At 35.1% G+C, this 19,059-nt stretch overlaps 1 protein-coding gene across 1 annotated transcript in view; it reads left to right on the top strand.

Moving 5' to 3' along the window:
• LRRC7 (leucine rich repeat containing 7) overlaps positions 1–19,059 on the top strand; it is a 363,919-nt gene that overhangs the window by 40,652 nt on the left and 304,208 nt on the right. Inside the window, exon 2 of the mRNA XM_049775680.1 lies at positions 1,179–1,296. Within this exon, the coding sequence (XP_049631637.1) occupies positions 1,179–1,296 (118 nt within the window). The remainder of the gene's footprint in view (positions 1–1,178; positions 1,297–19,059) is intronic.

Here is a 19,059-nt window from a genome sequence, read left to right as displayed (position 1 = left end):
TTTAAAAAGTGAATCCAAAATCTGTCCCAGCTGTTCATATCTTGCGTAGTCAAGATGAGATGGACATCACTTAAAAAAAATACTAACTTAATGTTTTCCAAACTACGGCACTGAAAACATCTACATTAAAATAGCCAGATTACTAAAGGACTTGATTAAAATGCAGATTTTAATACTCAATCCTAGACCCATCCTATCAATTGTTTTAATGTGAACCCCCAAGAATTCACATTTTAAACTAGCACTTTTAACCATTCTGATTAACCATTCTAATTTGGGGGAGTTAATTCTGTGCCATGATGTCTTTGACAGCTTGTGGCCAAAATGAACCCACAGATCATTAAGTGATTTTTTTCACTCAATAGTAGAGAATAAATATTTCATTTGCTAGACATTCCTATAGCAGTGGATACTGGGCATAAAATATAGACTCAATAAAGTGTCTTACATTCTTCTCAATCATACAGACAGCTGTTCAGAGGGATTATAGTAACTTGATACTTGTGAATTCTAACATGGCTGCAGCCAATGAGAGCTGAGGTGATCCTATAATAGAATGATCAATAATATATAGAATAGAATTCTGTTCTATTATAGAGTGATAAAATTCTATGATAAAATAGAATTTTTAATAGAATAGAATTCTATAATAGAATAAAAAATATATATAAAATGTAATAGAATTCTGTTATAGAATTCTATTATAGAATAATTCTGGGTCAAACTGGACATTAATAGAAAGGAAGGGAGAAAGGTAGACTATCTGGGTTATAAATTGGGCAGTCATAGAGAATATTAAGGCACTAACATGGGAAGGAGAACTGAAAATTAAAAAAAATTAGTACATGGAATATCTGACTCTTTCAAAATAGGGGCTAGTCCCAGCATTACCTGGAGACCCTCAGCCTCTCCATTAATGGAGTGACAAAGTGGCACCACTTAGTGTATATAGGATGGCAGTGGAGAAGGAGGGTGCATGCAGGGTCAGATAGAATTCTGTACATGGCATATGCCCTGCAGGTGCTCTTCAACCTAACCTATCAGCTAAAGTCTACTAAGGTGAACCTTTGATGTCTGGCCCTCTACCTCAATATTTATAGTCGATTGAACTGTGTTACTTAGTTTGCATGTGAATGACATCAGTCCAATTGAAATCTTATGGCTATTTTCTTTTTCAGCAATTATTCAACTGTCAAGCTCTAAGAAAACTAAGTATTCCGGATAATGACCTTTCAAGTCTGCCAACCACCATTGCTAGCTTAGTTAATCTGAAAGAACTGGACATCAGTAAAAATGGTAAGATTTTCCTCTCATCTCTAAAGTGTCAATGTGAATTTCTTCATTTAAGATGTAATGTAATTTTTCTCCTTGCAAAACATATGATTCTTTGGGGGCCAGAACCATAGTACAGCAAATAGGACATTTGCCTCGCACATAGCCAACCAGAGTTTTATCTCTGGCATTTTTCTATGGTCCCCCAAGCACTGTCAGGAGTGATTCCTGGGTACAGAACAGAAGTAACCCCTGAGCACTGCCATAAATAGCCCAAAAATAGACAAGTAAACAAACAAAACAAAAAAGAGATAATTCTTTTCCATTGAGCCTTGCATCTTTGGGTTAATTTTGTTGATCAATTTCATTCTAACTCATAAATCAACAAAAAACCTTTCTCTTTTTCCTCTTACTAACGGATTTGACTCACTCAGGCCTTATTTACTCTGCATTCAAATACATGGTTAAACTTTTCTAGGCTATAGCACTAGCTTTAAGTTGTTTTATTTTCCTCCTTTTCTGAGTAAATTCTCCCTCAACATGTCTAAGTAGCACCTGATCAATGAAAACCACCTATATAGCCTATATGAAATTAACTCTATTTCCCTTACTCTGCTCCATTTTTTATGGTACAGAGCAGCTTAATATTAAAAAATGTACTGAATTACCAGGGCTATTATCTGCCTGCTCCTGTTCCAGAGTGAAATCACATTGTGTGGCAGGAGTCTTCTCTACTTGAGGCACTAACAAGTCTCAAAGGTATAAAGCAATAACTGATGGGACATAGGCACTCAGTAGCAGTTGTGATTTTTCCTGAACCAAGTTATTTGTCAGGTGAATTTGTTGATGCTGGATGGATGCTGAATTTAGTGTTGGTGATGATGGTTTCCATTGCAAGTGAATCTCCTGAATCCTTATCCATCTTTCAATCCTTATTTCCTTCCCAATGATTTTTGCATCTCCATTTTATTTAAAATGAAACAAACCTCAAGCAAAAAGATTTATATCTAAGCAGTATGACGATATAAACTTTATATATCTTTAAATTGGCTATCTTTAAGTTGTAGTTGTGCAGTTAAATGGTGGGGGATAAGGGTACTTTAGTTGCTTCAGTTATTATTCTTGGATTGGTATTGTCTGATGTACAAACAAGAATAAACAAAACAGGACCCTGCCTTCAATGAAGTTGATATTCTATTAGGTGGGTAGGGATTAAACAAACCATTGTGGATTATTGAATAAACAGTTAAGATAAAAAATACTCTGAGGAAGGCTGTAGAATATTTGCCTTGAATGTCAACCACTCAGGTTCAATCACTAGCATCCAATATGTACCCTAAGCACTGCCAGGGGGTAATTCCTAAGTGTAAAGTCATGAGTTTCCTCTGAGCATTGGAGGATGTGGCTCAAAATTTAAGAAAACAAATACCCTGAATGTGAAGGACATATCCTATCTGCTGGTAGTACTTAATCCAGTCATTATGGTTAGGAAAGGAGATCTTGAGATATGATATTTAAGCTTCTCCAAACATCTAATATTGTTATTCAGTGTATAATATTTTATTTACAACATGAGTAAATTTAAGACATGTTATGTTGAACATAGTGCTGCTATATGCTATTGTGTATAGAAAACTGTATTAAGAAGATAAGATCTCAGGGTTAGAGAAATAGTACAATGGGAAGGCACTTGTTTTGTACAAGCTGACCCAGGTTTGATCCTTGGCATCCCACATGGTTTGCTGCACCAGTCTGGAGTATATCCCTGAGTGCAGAGCCAGAAATAATCCCTGAGCTCCAAGGTGTGACCACTAAACAATTAAAAAAAAAGAAGATAGATCTCATATTAAGTGCTTGTCCAGCCCTAATATACTCCTCTAGACACCCAACAAAGGGCCTCACAATACATCTCTGGAGTTGATAGATATATCGGTTACCTGATTGAGTGTTTACACATGCTCAAGAAGATTGAATTTTATGCATTAAATACATACAGATATTTATATGCTTAAAGAAAGGAAAAGTAATATAACTGACTTATGTATCCTACTAAGTTAGGTGGCAGTTACTTGACATTCTATTTTAAATAAGGATCTTAAATGAATGACTATAATTGGCCAAGAATCACTGGAAACAATGATGACATATAAATGTATCATTAATAAACATTATACCTTCTTATTTGATATTGAAAATTTACAATCCACTGGAAGTATATTCCAGTTCACTTCCTTATTTAAATAATTTACTTACCTAAAGATCTGTTTTAAGAGCATTTATGAAAAGTTGGAAGAGTGGGTATTTTCAGTCATTGCTTATATGTTGTTTGAACTCTTTACTACAATTAAAATGCAGTAGTGTCACAATTTAATTTTGTCACCATTGATCAATTGTTGTGCATTTCTATAGTCTAAAATATATGTGGAACATTGAAGGAGCTCAGTAAATATTCATTGAATGAAATGATGATTGAATAGTTCTTTGGGAACATAGGACACATTAAAATTTGCCCAAATGAATTACTACTGCTTTCTTGTATTCAAGTGTGTGAGAGTCATGGAGAAGGTTACAGTACCTTTTGGAAATTAATAGTTACACTTTTAAATTATCAGTGAATATCATAAAACACTATATATTATAATACTTAATTATATTACATATTTCACAGTTTTAATTCTTAGCATAGAAGATGAATTTAATCACTTTACTAATAAAAAAAGAGTTCAAATAAAGTTTATAATATAAATATTTTTATGAACCACAGAATTTCTGAGTAAAGGAGACCATTTTACTCACTGGCTAATGAAAGTGGACTCACACACACATCTTTCCATATCAAATTGACTTACTACTCAAATTTAAAGCATTTTCAGGCTTACAATGATAAAAGGACCAAGGCAGATGTAGAGATAATTGCAAATAAACCCATGAAATCTGGACATTTAGCCTATTTTTGTTCTGTTAATAATATATTGAGGGATTATATTGTATGGATTAGCATTTTTATATTTCAGTAACAATAAGTCTTACATATTTACAGGCACACACAAATTCTATCTTCAATGTTAATTTCTAACTACTAGCCTATATCAAATATACCATATACCTTTACTGTTCCAGGCAAGTTTGGATAGTCTAAGTAATTTAAAAACCTAAAGAGAAAGTATATCACATAGTGTCCTGGCCTATGACAACATGACTGACCCAGGTGTGGTCCTTGGTACCACCTATCATCTCATATATCACCAGGAAAGATACCTGATCATAAATTCAGGAGTAAATTTTGAGCATCACTGAATATGACACAAAAACTAAGAAAAAATATACCCTTATCTTCAAGAGTATCAGAAAAAGTAATCATTTCAAAGTATTTAAGCAACCCTTTGAGAAAAGCAATGTTTTATGAGCATATTAGTTATCTTTTAATGGCTCATTTCACAAGAAATTTTTGTTGCCTGAAAGTAAATTGCAAGTTATACCTCAATTTTGAAATAAATCAGTGTGTATCTTTTTAAGGTTTTGTGGCCGTTATGAAGGGACATTTAGTTATGGTTGTGATCTCTATAGTCAGGAAATATCTATGCAAATATTTACTTACAGCCAAGCACTGTGTAAAGTTAATATAATGCATGAGGATTTAATGAGCATGATGATAACTTCTTCTAGCAATGGCTAGAAGTTATACAAACAAAAATATTTCAATAGATCAGCTTTGTTGGCAAATCGGACCTTCAAAAGCTGTCAATAAATTCTGTGACAGAGACAGAGCTAGTTTCTTACAGAGCATAATAATCTCCATTGGGAATCTGCCAACCGAAGAAAGAATAGATAGAGAAAATAAGTATGTGGCAGAATAACTGTTGACAAGGCTAGAATTTTGGGGAGGGGGAATCAAGATAACAAGAGAATATGGTCAGATTTGGGCAGAAAAATAGAAAGCTTACTTGGAAATATGGGATAATTCCAGCATTCATCAATGTAAGTAAGAATTTCCCCAAAATGTGCTTGCAAATTAGAACATTCTCAAATAAGATGAGTAATCTCTTATGATAAAACTAATTGTCTCAGAGGTAGAGGTTAATTTTGATATTGAACATCTATCTCTATAGCTTCTCAGCTTTAATTTTTCATGTGCAATTCTTTTACCTAGAATTCCAACTCAGTGTATTTTTTTGGTAATTCAAAAATACGATATAATATTAAAATTGTCATATAAGCTATTATGTGCAGAAAGATGATTCTAAGATTTATGTATATAGCTTTTATTTATCTACTTCCAGTCATATCTTCTTTAATCACTCAGTTTTCTTATGTTTGATCCTCGAATCATAACCAGATTGTCTTTTCCAAGTGCGTCAAATAACTTACCTATGACACAAAGAATTATGCAATTTCTAGACTCCTGATTTTCTTTCTCCCCATTGCTGTATCTCAGCCACCAAAGTGATCTCCCCCTTCAAAACAACAATTCAGGATCTAGCTCAATGAGTAAAGCACAGAATTTGCATGGAAGAGAACTGGATTCAATCCCTAACACCACATAAGCACTCCCAAGAATGCTTTCTCCCTGTGCCAGGAACCAGAAGTGACCCCCGAGTATCACTAAATGTGGGCAAAAATTAAAATGATTTTTATAAATAAAGCACTGTAATGATATTTACACTAGAAACATCCTGTTACCCTATATACACAAATAATTATTTCTACCTTCTTCTAGGATACCTTTTTACCTTAGATTATTTGTTTGAATTTGTCCCACCAAAGTAATTTGATATATATATATATATATATATATATTTGTATATATTTGATTATATTGAGAAATCCTTGAATTCAGTTCTATCTTATTAATCTGTAGTTGGAGTCGCTAATGCTATACCCAGCATACATGATAATGCTTGATAAATATTTGGCAGGTAAATAAATATCATACTGATGCATTCTTTAAAAATTATATGCATATTGACAATGTGTTTTATTAAGAATACTACATTGGATAAGGTCCCTGCTATCATACTAAAACTTCTGAAATGTTGAATCAGAGAACTGATAAAAGATGAAATGACATTGCCATAAGTAATGAGTCCCCACTAAAATAATCATTAACTTGTCAAGTAGTAACATTTTAATATATTTTTTTATGGGATAATTGCTATTTCATGTCAAGATTTGACTTCTTCCTTGAGCTTCAAATTGGTCTAGCCAATTTCATGCTGGGCTTGGCTGTAATGTTGCCCCACAGACACACCAAACATACAAATCATTCCCCACCCCCAACCTACTTTTTTTTCATTATCCAATTCTCTGTGAATGTTGATATTAACCACTTAGGCATTCAATGCAAAATTCCATTCTCTTTTCCAATTTCCATATGCCTTCAGTCAACAAACCCTGTATGATTTACCTCATATAAACATGTCACATTCCTGTTATTACTGCTTTGATTTAATATCTCTTTCCTAAATCATTTAAAGAGCTTTCACATTAGACTCTGTTCCCATTCAAGCCATTCCATTTTCCAAATCCACCTTCTGCAAAATAGTAGTACCACTCTGTCTAAATTGCAAAGAAGACTAGGTCTCTTTTCTTCTGAAGATCTAAAATCTAGATGAAGAGAGACTAACACAGTTTAGAAAGTTGCTGCAGTTGGCCTGTGTTTCAGTTCTATCTACAGTACTTATCCTAGTTGAATTGTCAGCTTTTAAAGACTTAGATACTATGAACACACAAGATATAGTCCCTTCTCAGTTTAATAGGTTACACAAATTGTCTTTAATTTGTGATTTATATTTTCATTTTGCTTGGAATGCCATTTGTCACAGAGGAGTCACTAATATTGATGTACTAAAATTTATTATGAATCCATTTTATTAACATTTTAGCATTATAAAAGCATCATAATTTACAATAGTATAATATTTATGATTTTAGCATGAAAACTTATGGCACCTACACCACAGCCTTATACCACCACCACCAAAGTGCCAAAGATCTTTTTAAGTGTTGTGATGTCACTTTTTCTATTGATGATCTACTTTTAGGATTTAGCCTTCCTAACTCTAATATCATGAAAATATTCATTCATATTTTCATACAAAACATTGAGGGCTTAAATTCAATTATAACTTAGTTTCCCCAAAATATGATCAAAGTTCATTCTATATAAATAGATGATTGAATGTGCAATATTTATTAGTATCTAGTTTCTGTATATCTATATTGGGCCATTTAATATACAAGATTTTGAACTGTCTTGTTTCACTGTGTGTAGCCTATTCCTGTGTTCATACACCACTGTTCTCAATGCTAAAACATAATATTAAGCAATTTGGGGGGGTCACAATTTTGGGGGTCCTGACTCCTGGTTCAGTATTTAGGTATCACTCATGACAGTGCTCAGAGGTTCGTAGAAAATGGCAGGTATAGAACCTGGGTCATCATATAAAGACAAGCACCCTACCCACTGTACATTTTATTGTTGTTTGTGTGTGTGTCTCATTTATATTGTTTAGTTTTTTCCTTCTTATTGTTTTAACAACTGATAGTACAAGTTCTATTTTCATCTTTTCCTAATGTATTTTCTATTATTGGTGCTCAGTTATTTCATGTGAATTATATGTTCAAATTATTGAGGTTCATAAAAATGTATTAGAACTTTTACTTGGCTTAAATTTAAAAATCAGGTTATGAAAACATACTTTTGTGATAGTAAATATTGTAATCTGTGAACATGTATTTCCTATTATTTGGGTTTCAATTATATATCTTTCATAAAGTTTTATATTTTCTCTCAAGAAATCCAGGTATACATTTCAAATATAAAGCTTATACTTTATATACAGACTAGCTCTATTTTGAAACTAATTGCAATATTTTTGTCATTTTTATTTTTAAAAAGCTCTATCGCTAATTTTTATGCTAATTTTAATATAGTTCATTCTGATATCCTGAACATACATTCATCATGATAAATAATAACTATTTTTAATAAATAACAGTAGATTTTTATGTATCAAGTGTCTGCAAAGAAAAATTTAATTTTTATTCTTTCTTCATATTTTTGAGTAGTTTTATGTTATAATTTAATAGAAAATCATATACTTTAGCATCTGAATGTTCAGTTGTATATGTTGGTTATGTTGGTGATTTTTTTGTTGTTGTTGTTCATTTGTTTGGTTTTGGTTTTGGGCCACACCTAGTGACACTCAGGGGTTACTCCTGGCTATGCGCTCAGAAATTTCTTCTGGCTTGGGTGACTATATGGGATGCTGGGGGATTGAACCACGGTCCATCCTAGGCTAGCACAGGCAAGGCAGATGCCTTACCACTTACACCATCGCTACGGCCCCCATGTTGGATTTTTTAATATGTTTTGTAATCCTCTACTATTTCCACAGCCATTTCTTCCCTTTTATTTCTAACATTATTTATTTCTACTTATATCTTAGCTTTTTTTTAATCCATCCTTCTAATTGACTTTCTACTTTATTAACCTTTCAAATAATGTTCTCAGATTATCTTTTAGATTTTCACTGTCAAAACATTTATTTGCTTTTCTATTTCTTATAGCAGTTTCTGTTTTATCTACTTGCCTAGTAATTTTTCAGTAGTTCTGAGTGTTACAATAGTTTGAACATTTTAAGTCCAAATATTTTTATATAATGTTTATTAAAACATTTTGATACAAAAGTTTGATACAAAAGTCGCATTTATCAATGACTAATATGTGTGGCCTCATGTATTGCCAATTTTTAAGCCATTCCTTGCTGCTTATAAAAAAAATCATATTCTCTAATTTTAGGTATATAGTAAGGACCTACACCATTCTTTCTTAAATTATAAGCTTTTCTAGAAAGAACAGAATGTTTTATTAGTATACTAACCTTACTTTCCTTTAGGAAATTTTAGTTCATTTTCTGAAACTTGGATATAGATATAGACACATACAGATGCATATAAATATGGATAGATACAGAATAGAAAGTAAATAAATATACATGCTGTGTATAAATTACCCTGTACTTCTAAGTCTTTCTGTTTTGAAAATTGCATGCAGCAATCTTTGAGTAAATGCATCTACTTTCCAAGCCAATAACTCTCTTATACTTTGTTCCTTAGATCTAAATTCAATGGGAAAATAAAAATCCTATGTCCATCAGAGATAAAAGTATTCCATGATGTTGTGATCCTGAATAAACAGGATCAGTGTCTGTTTATAGAGCTGATACATGGTCATAATGAAGTAAATTGTTTTCTAGGATGAAGCAAGATAATGAAGGATAAGGTTTAATTAGGCAGTGATTCAGTTTTAGGTCTGATTGTTGATTTGTCATAGCTTCAAAGAGACTATGACACTATGATTTAAGAACCTTAATGAAAATGAATTAATGTGAAAGCCCATCTAATTCTGCAGCAATTAAGTGATTTTGCTCTCATCCTCAAAAACTTATTTCTATACATGAATAGATTTGAACAACATCATAGTGGATAAAATCACCATTGTTAGTGATAATGAAAGGCAATCAGAGTTGAAGGCGTTATTATGTGTTTTTCTCACTGGCCAATTATTCCACCCCTTCCCCAAATGCATGCAAAATACTGAAGACAAACAATATCCTCAACTTTTAGGAAGAGCAGGAATTTCTCTTCATGATACTAGAGAAATCAGAGATGAGGAACCAACTAAATGATAATATCTTTACAATTCTGTGCATTTAAAGAGAAGAAGAAAAGTTCTGATGGTGGATATATAAATTCTTAGCAAAGTTTATTTTGAGATGGCTGATGGGTTGGCTAAAGCATGTTGCCTTGCAGTGTCAACTCAGGATCCACCATACAAAAGACCACCAGGGAGATAGTCAGTAATGTAAATGGAATGAAATTTATTCCAGCATGATGGGGTCCAAAGTCTAAGAAATTAGAACCTCAAGAATGGCTCACAGGCCAAATTTAAAGGACATATATGGCTCTGTCTAGGGGATTGCCGTCTCTGAGTGTTGATCTTTTAAAATTATTGGTCCAGAGAACAAGGTTGGGCTAGGATTGGTTGTGGTTCAAATGTAGCATCAAACAGACTGCTCACTGCTGGATGGGCTGCCAGGCTGCCGCCCCCAGATAGAGGGTGTGATGTCATCTGGCTATCTGTCCATTGCTACATACACAGGCTGTTGTTGTCATCTGGTCGTCTGTCAGCTACTGTTTAATTTATATGGATGTATTTCCTGGCATTTACACTTAGGGTCTGGTTCCAGGAATTGGCTCTACTGGGCCTACTCTTCATACTTTCAAACTGCAGCCTGTCATGGCTGCACTTAGGTTCACAGCAAAGCCAGGTTTACAGAAATTAACTTCCTCAAGCAAGCAGAGTACAGAAGCCAAAGCAATGCTATTTCTAAGTAAAGGCACACCATATTCTAACCTCAATATTTAGGTTACAGTTCATTCTAAATCTTTGCTCCTAAAAGCAGTGGTTCTCAATTAGCCCAAAGTCTGCACTTTAGTGTATGGCAAATCATTAGACCACTTATTTGAAATAGACCTTTGTCTTTTCCTCTAATAAATGACTCGCTTTCATCACACTTGATGTGTTAGTTGCAAATCACAAGTATTACCCTCACCATAAGACTAACTTCTCTTTCTACAGAAGCCATTTCCATCCAAGATAATAGGGCTACCATAAACTGAGGCTTGATTTCTCAATGCCTGTGATAGACAACGTTGGCAACCAAAGCCCAGTCCAATCTCTTCCGACCTCTCCTCTGCCTGATGTCAGAGTTTTGAGGTCTCACTTGTGTCTTCTTCAGAAAATACAATCAGCAAATATTGCGGTGTATGTTGCCAGGGCTTCCTTTTGCTATTTGTTGGCTATTTGTTCACAGAATGTAAAAGAGAAAAGAGCTGCCTTCATTCCTTTCTCATTTTGAAGTCTGTGCTGGGCTCTGTCACCTAGACTCATAAATTCTCAGTAGTCATGGCAGAACCTTTTCTGAGCTGAGTGATTAACCTGTCCTGGGTGTGCTTGTAAATCCTGGGAAATTGTAAGAGAACAAATTGAACTTCTAATGAAGCTTTGTGAGCCCTTTTCTCTAAGAGGCCAGACTCTCTCCCAGCTGTGTTATAAACTCCATGAAAACAGAAAGAGCTGCTCCTTCTGCATTTCTAAAGCCATAATGTCCACAATCTACTGGCTGAGAGATTATGCACTCACTAAACCAGTTGCTTGATAAACAAGCTTTAGCTAAATATGAAGTCAGATTATTAAACCCCATCATATAATAGTGATACCCCAGACCTGCTTTTAAGGCAGAGAGATAAAGAGGAAAAGGAAGAGCTGAAGACAGTTGTTCAGAAGAATCATTTATTCCTCTATGAATGACTGAACTCATTGATCAAGGTCAAAAAAATTTGAGAATCTTTACTGAACATGTCCCTAAGGCAAGATCAGTTGTCTAACTAACTGTTTTAATTTAATGCTTACCTGCATTTGTTTTTTCTCTTTATAATATCATTAAGATATGCAAAGTTTTATTAGACCTTTAATTCTCCTTTAAGTGACCATTGAAACTTGTCTCCCTTTGTTAAAGGTATTTGAGCAGAGGGTCCCAAAAGTATTTGGTCTACCACCCCCTTTGACAAAAATGTTTACCTTCTACTTTCCCCACACACACACACACACACCCATCAATCTACTTTCTTATATTAAACAAATAAAAAAATGCCCCTCTGGGTTCTTCCAGCACCTCCCAATTTGGGAGACAATGGGAGGAAGAGAAAACATTTCAGTTCATTTGCTAATTTTAGTTTTGTTTCTCTGCTATCTTATCTTCTCTCTCTCTTTCTCTCTCTCTCTTTCTCTCTCTCCTTTCTTCTCTCTACCTTCTCTCTGTCTCTCTCACCTTACTTACCCTTTTCTCTTTTTCTCTCCTCTCTCCTTCCCTTCCTCTTTCCCTCTTTCTCACTCTCTCTTGCTCTCTTCCTCATTCCTCTTGCCTTTCCTCTCCCATTCTTCGTATTCCACCTTTGTCCTTATGGGCCTATACAAAATTTCCCAAATTTGCTAGTCTAATTGCTGGAGGCTTTTGCTTTAACCTATAAAGTAGGTTGTTTCCTCTGAAGCCTGCCTCTAATTAGGAATTTCTACTCAAAGGATTATTGCCCATTTGCAAAATATCCTTGGGGAATGGGCTTTTATGCACAGACAAGTTTTTTTTTAATAGTAAAATTAGTGCTGATTATTTTGTGTAGCAAATTTTGTATTTTACTTTAACCATTCTGATACCAGTGGGGAGGAGAGAGGCTTACAGCCCTAAAAAGGGAATATTACCACTTTCTCTCCCTACCTCTACCAACCTGGAGGTAACTGGGTAGATCTAGGAGTGATTAAGTCTGTAGTGAGTCCCTTCACAGACATCAAGTCTTGCTACACCAACTAGGCAGTGATTAAGCATACCAGATGTCCACTTGTTCTACACAGCACCATGGGACTTAATCCCCACAACAAAAGATACCTTCTCAGGAAATCATGGACTCAGGCTAAACAAAGCAGTTGCTCTTTGAAGGAAAGGACAGACCATAGTCGTTCCCAGGCCTCTGTGTCCATCATCTTCCCTCCCAGAAAAAAAAAATTCAGATGGAGGAGAGAAATGAAATCAAAAGTGGGTTTTATTAGAGGTATTGAGGAAGGGGAGGGAGAGGAGAAGAGCAAGTAATGGCAAGAGAGAGTTTGCATTTATCCAAAGGCAGAGATAGCCAGGGTATACTTTCAGTTAAAGTATGAAATTTCACATCTCAAGAGACGAGTTGTGTGTGTGTATACCATGAGCTTGGGCTGGCAACACACATGTGCACATCTGCTTTGTTCTAAATTGACTTTTATAGGGCTTTTCTCAACCTGCCCCTTGTGGGGCTTTCTACCTGGATGGAGCCTAATACTAGGATGTTACTATAAGGCCGTTGTCCAAGGGGAAGTTGATGGTCTTCTTTGATACCCTTCCTGGCCTTTGCTCCTGCCAGTGCTTCTCCCAGAAGGGGGTCTGGGCATGCTGTGGTGCCAGGTGAGACTCTTACTAATGACAAAGTAACTTCTCCAAATCCTATCCTGGCTCTTGGTACATCTCAAGAATTCCTTTCCTGCCCCACTGCAATCCCAGGCTTCAAAAGTGCCTTCTATTTTTTTTATCTCCTTTCCTTCCTCTACCCTATTTTAAATGTCCACAAGTGCCTTCTTGCTTCAGTTTGGACATTAACTATCTTTTAAAATAAATAAATAAATAAATAAATAAATAAATAAATAAATAAATAAATAAAAAGCACAGGAAACAACTGAATAAAGAAGCTTTAATGACATTGGAAAGACTGAATTTGAAACACTTGTCCACCAGTAGGGGTTAAGGAGATTAGCTCGGCTTCATAATAAGAGAGAAGGGATCTGATTTTATGCTCAGGAAAAATAGAGTAGCGTTGTGGCTATATTAAAAGCAGGAGTGGTGATAAGGGTCTCTGTTGCTCCATAATTCCCAGGTTCTTCCATAGTTTTAAGAATAAACATATTGAATAATAAAGATGTTCAGAGTTGGAAAAGTAGGAAAGCTTATTGGAAAGTTGAAGAAAAAGAAAAAGCTTTTGAGAAAGAAATTAGTATAGGACTAAGCTAAAGTAAAGGGGGCTTATATAGGCCCTTTGAAAGGTCCTCTGTGTATCTTATCAATTGAAAAAAAAATGCAAGGAAGTTACAGAGTGGCCTAACTGGTATATATGTGATCTCCTGGTATATATGTTTATCTATTTAGCTTGGGCTTTGCCTATTGTCTTAGTCTCCTGGTGAACCTAAACTCAAGAGGCAGAATTTTATGATCCTGGGGAATTTTAGGAGTGTTTAAAATAGAAGACAGGACCTTGGGGATGAGATGTGTATTAGGCTAATGGGACAAATGGAATTGCTGACTGGGAGAAATTGAGGCTTCCTCTTTCTATATTCTAGCAGTTTTTTTCAGGAAACTCATACATATTCATGAGAGAGAACAACAAGCATGTGCATTTGAGGAACATAGGAAGGATATGCATCACATGTACAAAATTAATGCAGAAATGCCATGAGGATTTGCTTTGGGTATGATAGTGAAGAGATAGCAAATGACTTAACTGTGTAATTTCCACCAGCACAAGTTGCCTAGTCTAAGTTTCTTCATTGTTCAATGGACTTGCTAGACTACCTGAGTCTATTGTTGTGAGAATTTTAGCTTTAAAAATAAGCACTACTGTCGAAAAGATTTTGTTCTTTCAGAAGGAAAGCCGGGGGCTGCTTAGAGGAAGAAGCTGACACACTTCTGCTTAACTTCTGTCAGGTCCCTCCGTTGCAGCAGCTTCTTCTTGATATATAAAGAACAGTTGAGCTAACTTCAATAAAAGAAAAACTTCTTATATTAAAAATGATTATTTCAAGTCACAAATTTTTTTTTCTTTTTGGCCCACACCAATTGACGCTCAGGAATTACATCTGTTTATGCCTCAGAAATCACTCCTGGCTTGGGAGACCATAAGGAATAACAGGGGATCAACCACGGTCTGTCCTGGGCTAGCGCATGCAAAACAAATGCCCTACCACTTACACCACCACTCCGGCCCAATCAAGTCACAAAGTATTTGTATTTGATGGGCATATGGAAACTTTTAACTTCCTGACTAAATAGGAAAATAGATATTTTGAACTCAGGAGAGCAAAAGGAGGATGCTATTCTGAGAGTGAGAAAATCCAAATTAAGAGTTTCAGATGCTTTTTGTTTCTATGGAAGTTTGGCTCTGGTTTTTGCTGCTGCTCTTGTCTCTTCAAATAGTGGCAACAGGGACTGACAGAAAACTTCAAGGCTCTTTACAAGCACCAGAAAAAAGAATTATCTTGCTTCAGTTTCAGTATCATCCCCCAAAATAATCAAAAGTACAGAATAATAGTAAAGCAGGTAGGGTTGTTTGACTTGAACAGGGAAGATTTAGGTTCAAACCCTGAGCCCCCCTAGAGTCCTGTTTGCTTCACTAAGCATGATCCCTGAGTGCAAAGTTAGGAGTAAGATCTGAGCACCACTAGACCCAAAAACAAATAGGAGAAAAAAATTTTAATCAAAAACAAAAATCACCAAAACATCTGGCCAGAGAAAAAGGCAAGTAAACAAGTAGGGAAAAATGTTTCACCAACACAGGCCATCAAGCAAGAATCGCAACTAGGAAGTGGACCCTATTTTATCTCAATAAAGTTTAGCATAATGTAGATAGTGTGGCCTATACATTTTTAGGAGTGTCCCAGGAAAATCATGCATATTTTTTACAGGGACTAGTAGGCATACCATATAAAGAACATGCAACTGACATGCATAATCACACATCAAACATACAGAAAATGACAAGGACACCATCAGAGATGTGTTTTCAGTATGGTAAAGAAGAGGAAGTTTGACCCTAGGTTAGGAAAGGCTCCATTGTAATGTCCACTGACCAGCACTATCCAACCAATATCTGGGGTCTTTCTCAGCCCAGAGGCTTCATCTTGGTCAAGTCAGAGCCAAAATTAAAATTCAACACTATTTTTTGCAAGTGGCTAGCCAGTTGTGCCAACACCATTTGTTGAAGTGGCTTTTCTTGCTCCATTTTGGATTTCTTGCCCCTTTATCAAAGATTAGTTGATTGTATGTCTGAGGAACATTCTCTAAATGCTCAAGTCTATTCCACTGATCTGAGGATCTGTCTTTAGGAAGAGAGATAAACACAGTATAGTCTCACTCATCTGTGGGATTTAAGAAAAATAAAAGACAGTATGGTAATAATACTGTATAGAGACAATATGAGAGACAAGATGAGGGTCAAAAGGACCAGTCCACAATATGAAGCTTACCACAAAGAGTGGTTGGTGAGTGCAGTAAGAGAAATAATTACACTACAAATATCATGATAATAGTAGTGAATAAGAGAAATAGAATGCCTGTCTCAAATACAGGCAGGGAGTGGGGGAGGAGGAAGATTCGGGGCATTGGTTCTAGGAATGTTACATTGATGAAGGGGGAGTGTTCTTTTTATAACTGAAATCCAACTATAAACATGTTTGTAATTAAGGTTCTTAAATAAAGATATTATAAAAGAGGAAAACATAACTATAGGTCAGGAAAAAAGAGAAATAACTACACTAATAACTATCATGACAATAATAGTAAGCAAGAAAAATACAATGCCACTCTGAAAGACAGGCAAGGTGTCGAGAGGAGGGACATGGAGATCATTGATGGTGGGAAGGTTACACTGATGAAGGGGGGTTACTATTTATGACTGAAATCCAACTACAGATATGTTTGTAATCATGGTGCTTAGAGATATTGTTATAAAAAATTAAATAAAACCTACAAGTTTTAGACCAATCTGTTTTATTCTTCCTTTTCCTTTTTTTGGTTTTGGAGGCCATTCCTGGAACTATTCAGGGGTTGATTTCACCCTGCAGTGCTCAGAAGACCATGTGATTTTTGATACTGAACCCAAGCCTCCAGTGTTCAAACTCTATACCCTTAAACTTTCTCTCTGGATCCTTTAATTTTTTTAAACCCAAATAGGACACATTTTTGAGAGGAGGAGGTTCCATTTGATTATGTAAAACTGATTGAAAACCCTTTGCAAATTCATTTTCTCTGGGTCCCAAACTAAAAATGGTCTTCTCTATAGAGTTGAAATCAAACGAAGTGTGTATAGTATTTTCTCAATAAATTAAGTTTCATGCTGCTGAATTGAATTCACTTTATTAAATAACTATGAAACATGTCCATTTTCCCAAATTTCAAAAATATTATAAAATTTATCATTGGGTTTTAAAATATTGTAATCTCTTAAAAACACTTTCCCTGGTCCAGAGCAATAACATAGAGGATAGGGCTTTTGTCTCGCATGCAGCCAACCATGACTTGATTGCTGGAAATCCTATATGGTTTCTAGAGTTCTAAGCATAGAGCCAGGAGTAACATCTGAGCTCTGCCAGGGGTAGCCCCAAAACAAACAAAGAAACAAAAACTCCTTTACTCATTGTATACAAGAGAGAACATTGTCTATTATCACCACATAAGACTCCAATTAATGATTGATTCATTTGTACTAATAATGTCCTTAAAATTCAGGAAAATGACATTTCATTCCCTACCCAAACTATAGAGTGTGCAATTATGTATTTAAAATAAACACACAAACACCACACGCCGGAGCGGTGGTGCAGAGGTAGGGAATTTGCCTTGCACACAGCTGACCTAGGATGGACCACAGTTCAATTCCCCGGCATCCAATATGGTCCCCCAAGCCAAGAGCGATTTCTGAACCCAAAGCCAGGATTAAACCCTGAGCGTCACTGGGTGTGGGCCATAAAACAAAAAAATAAAAATAAAATAAAATAAACACGTAATTAATATATTTGAAAGAGAACAAATATAGACTCACTTAAAAATGTGCTCTTTAGGCTAAAGAGAGAGCTCAGAGAATTATGCTTTGACATGATTGGCCTACTCTGGTTCAAACACTAGCACTAGGAGTGAGCTCTGATCACAGATCTGGAGTAAATCTGAGTGCTGGCTATCCTCAAAGAAAGTATAGAAACAAAATATTATTATATTGTAAGATTATTTTGTATTATGTTAGTATTAAAAGATAAAATTGCCTATTGGTTTTAGAAAAGGTTATTTTAATTGCAAGCCTCTGTATTAAAACCCAGGTCAATGTTTTGGCTCCTTTCTTCACAGTATCCCATAAAAATATAGTTAACGGGGATTTAACAAACAACTAATATTTTTTGTTTTTCATAAGTATTGTGAGGAATGTCAAAAATTTTCTCTTTGGAATTTTAAATCCTATGGTCACTTTTCACATGATTATGGCTTATTTTCATATTTTTTACCTGCTCACAAGATTTTAACCCTAATAGTGCAAACTCAATCACACTATTTTTATATGTTTTTCTCTGTCTAGCATCTCCAATGCTTTTCTCCATCTTCAAACCTATTATTTCTACCTCATAGAGAATATTTAAGCTCTCAAAAGATAACTTCTACAGGCTCACCATTCAATTACACATCCACCACTATCTACCAACCCATATCTCTGATTTCTGACTAGCAAATAAATGAGTTATTCCTATTCCTCCTTAAAGTCATTTTTCCCTCACTAAACAACTGTCCACTCTAGGAACTGTCTTCAATCTACTACACCAACAATATTTAATTTTTGCTTAGTTATTCTAGTCATCCACACATGTTATTATTTTATCCATTTAAAAAAACATTTTGGCTTTTTTTTTTATCTTAAAGAGTCGCCTCACCCCACACCCACCCTTGCAGCAAACGTTCTTTTGGTGGAGTTGCCTGTATTCTCTGTAAAACTCCTTTCTTCTCTCATGCTCTTTTTAACCTATTCTATTTGTAAGTCTACTATTCCACCAAAATTATTCTAATCAAAGCCACTGTGAGCTCACTATTAAATCTAAAGACAATTTTAGGCCATCATCTTATCTATTAACAATATGTAAAACAGTTGGTCACTTCTTCCTATCCCGTACATTTTCTTTACCTCAAGAACATTTATTTCAATAGTGCCTTCAAAGTAATGCATTCAACCAGTTTTAGTTTATAACATACACCTCCTAAATTTTGGGTCAAAATCCAAATGCCTACCTGATTTCTCCTCCTAAAATGTCTAAGAGACATTTTAAATCATACATGTTCAGAAGTAAATTATTCCCTTCAAAATCTCCAAAACACATCCAGTTTTAGTGGAAGG

This window comes from Suncus etruscus, chromosome 6, assembly GCF_024139225.1.
Source record: "Suncus etruscus isolate mSunEtr1 chromosome 6, mSunEtr1.pri.cur, whole genome shotgun sequence".
NCBI lineage: Eukaryota > Metazoa > Chordata > Mammalia > Eulipotyphla > Soricidae > Suncus > Suncus etruscus.
This window is presented reverse-complemented; position numbering and strand designations above follow the sequence as displayed.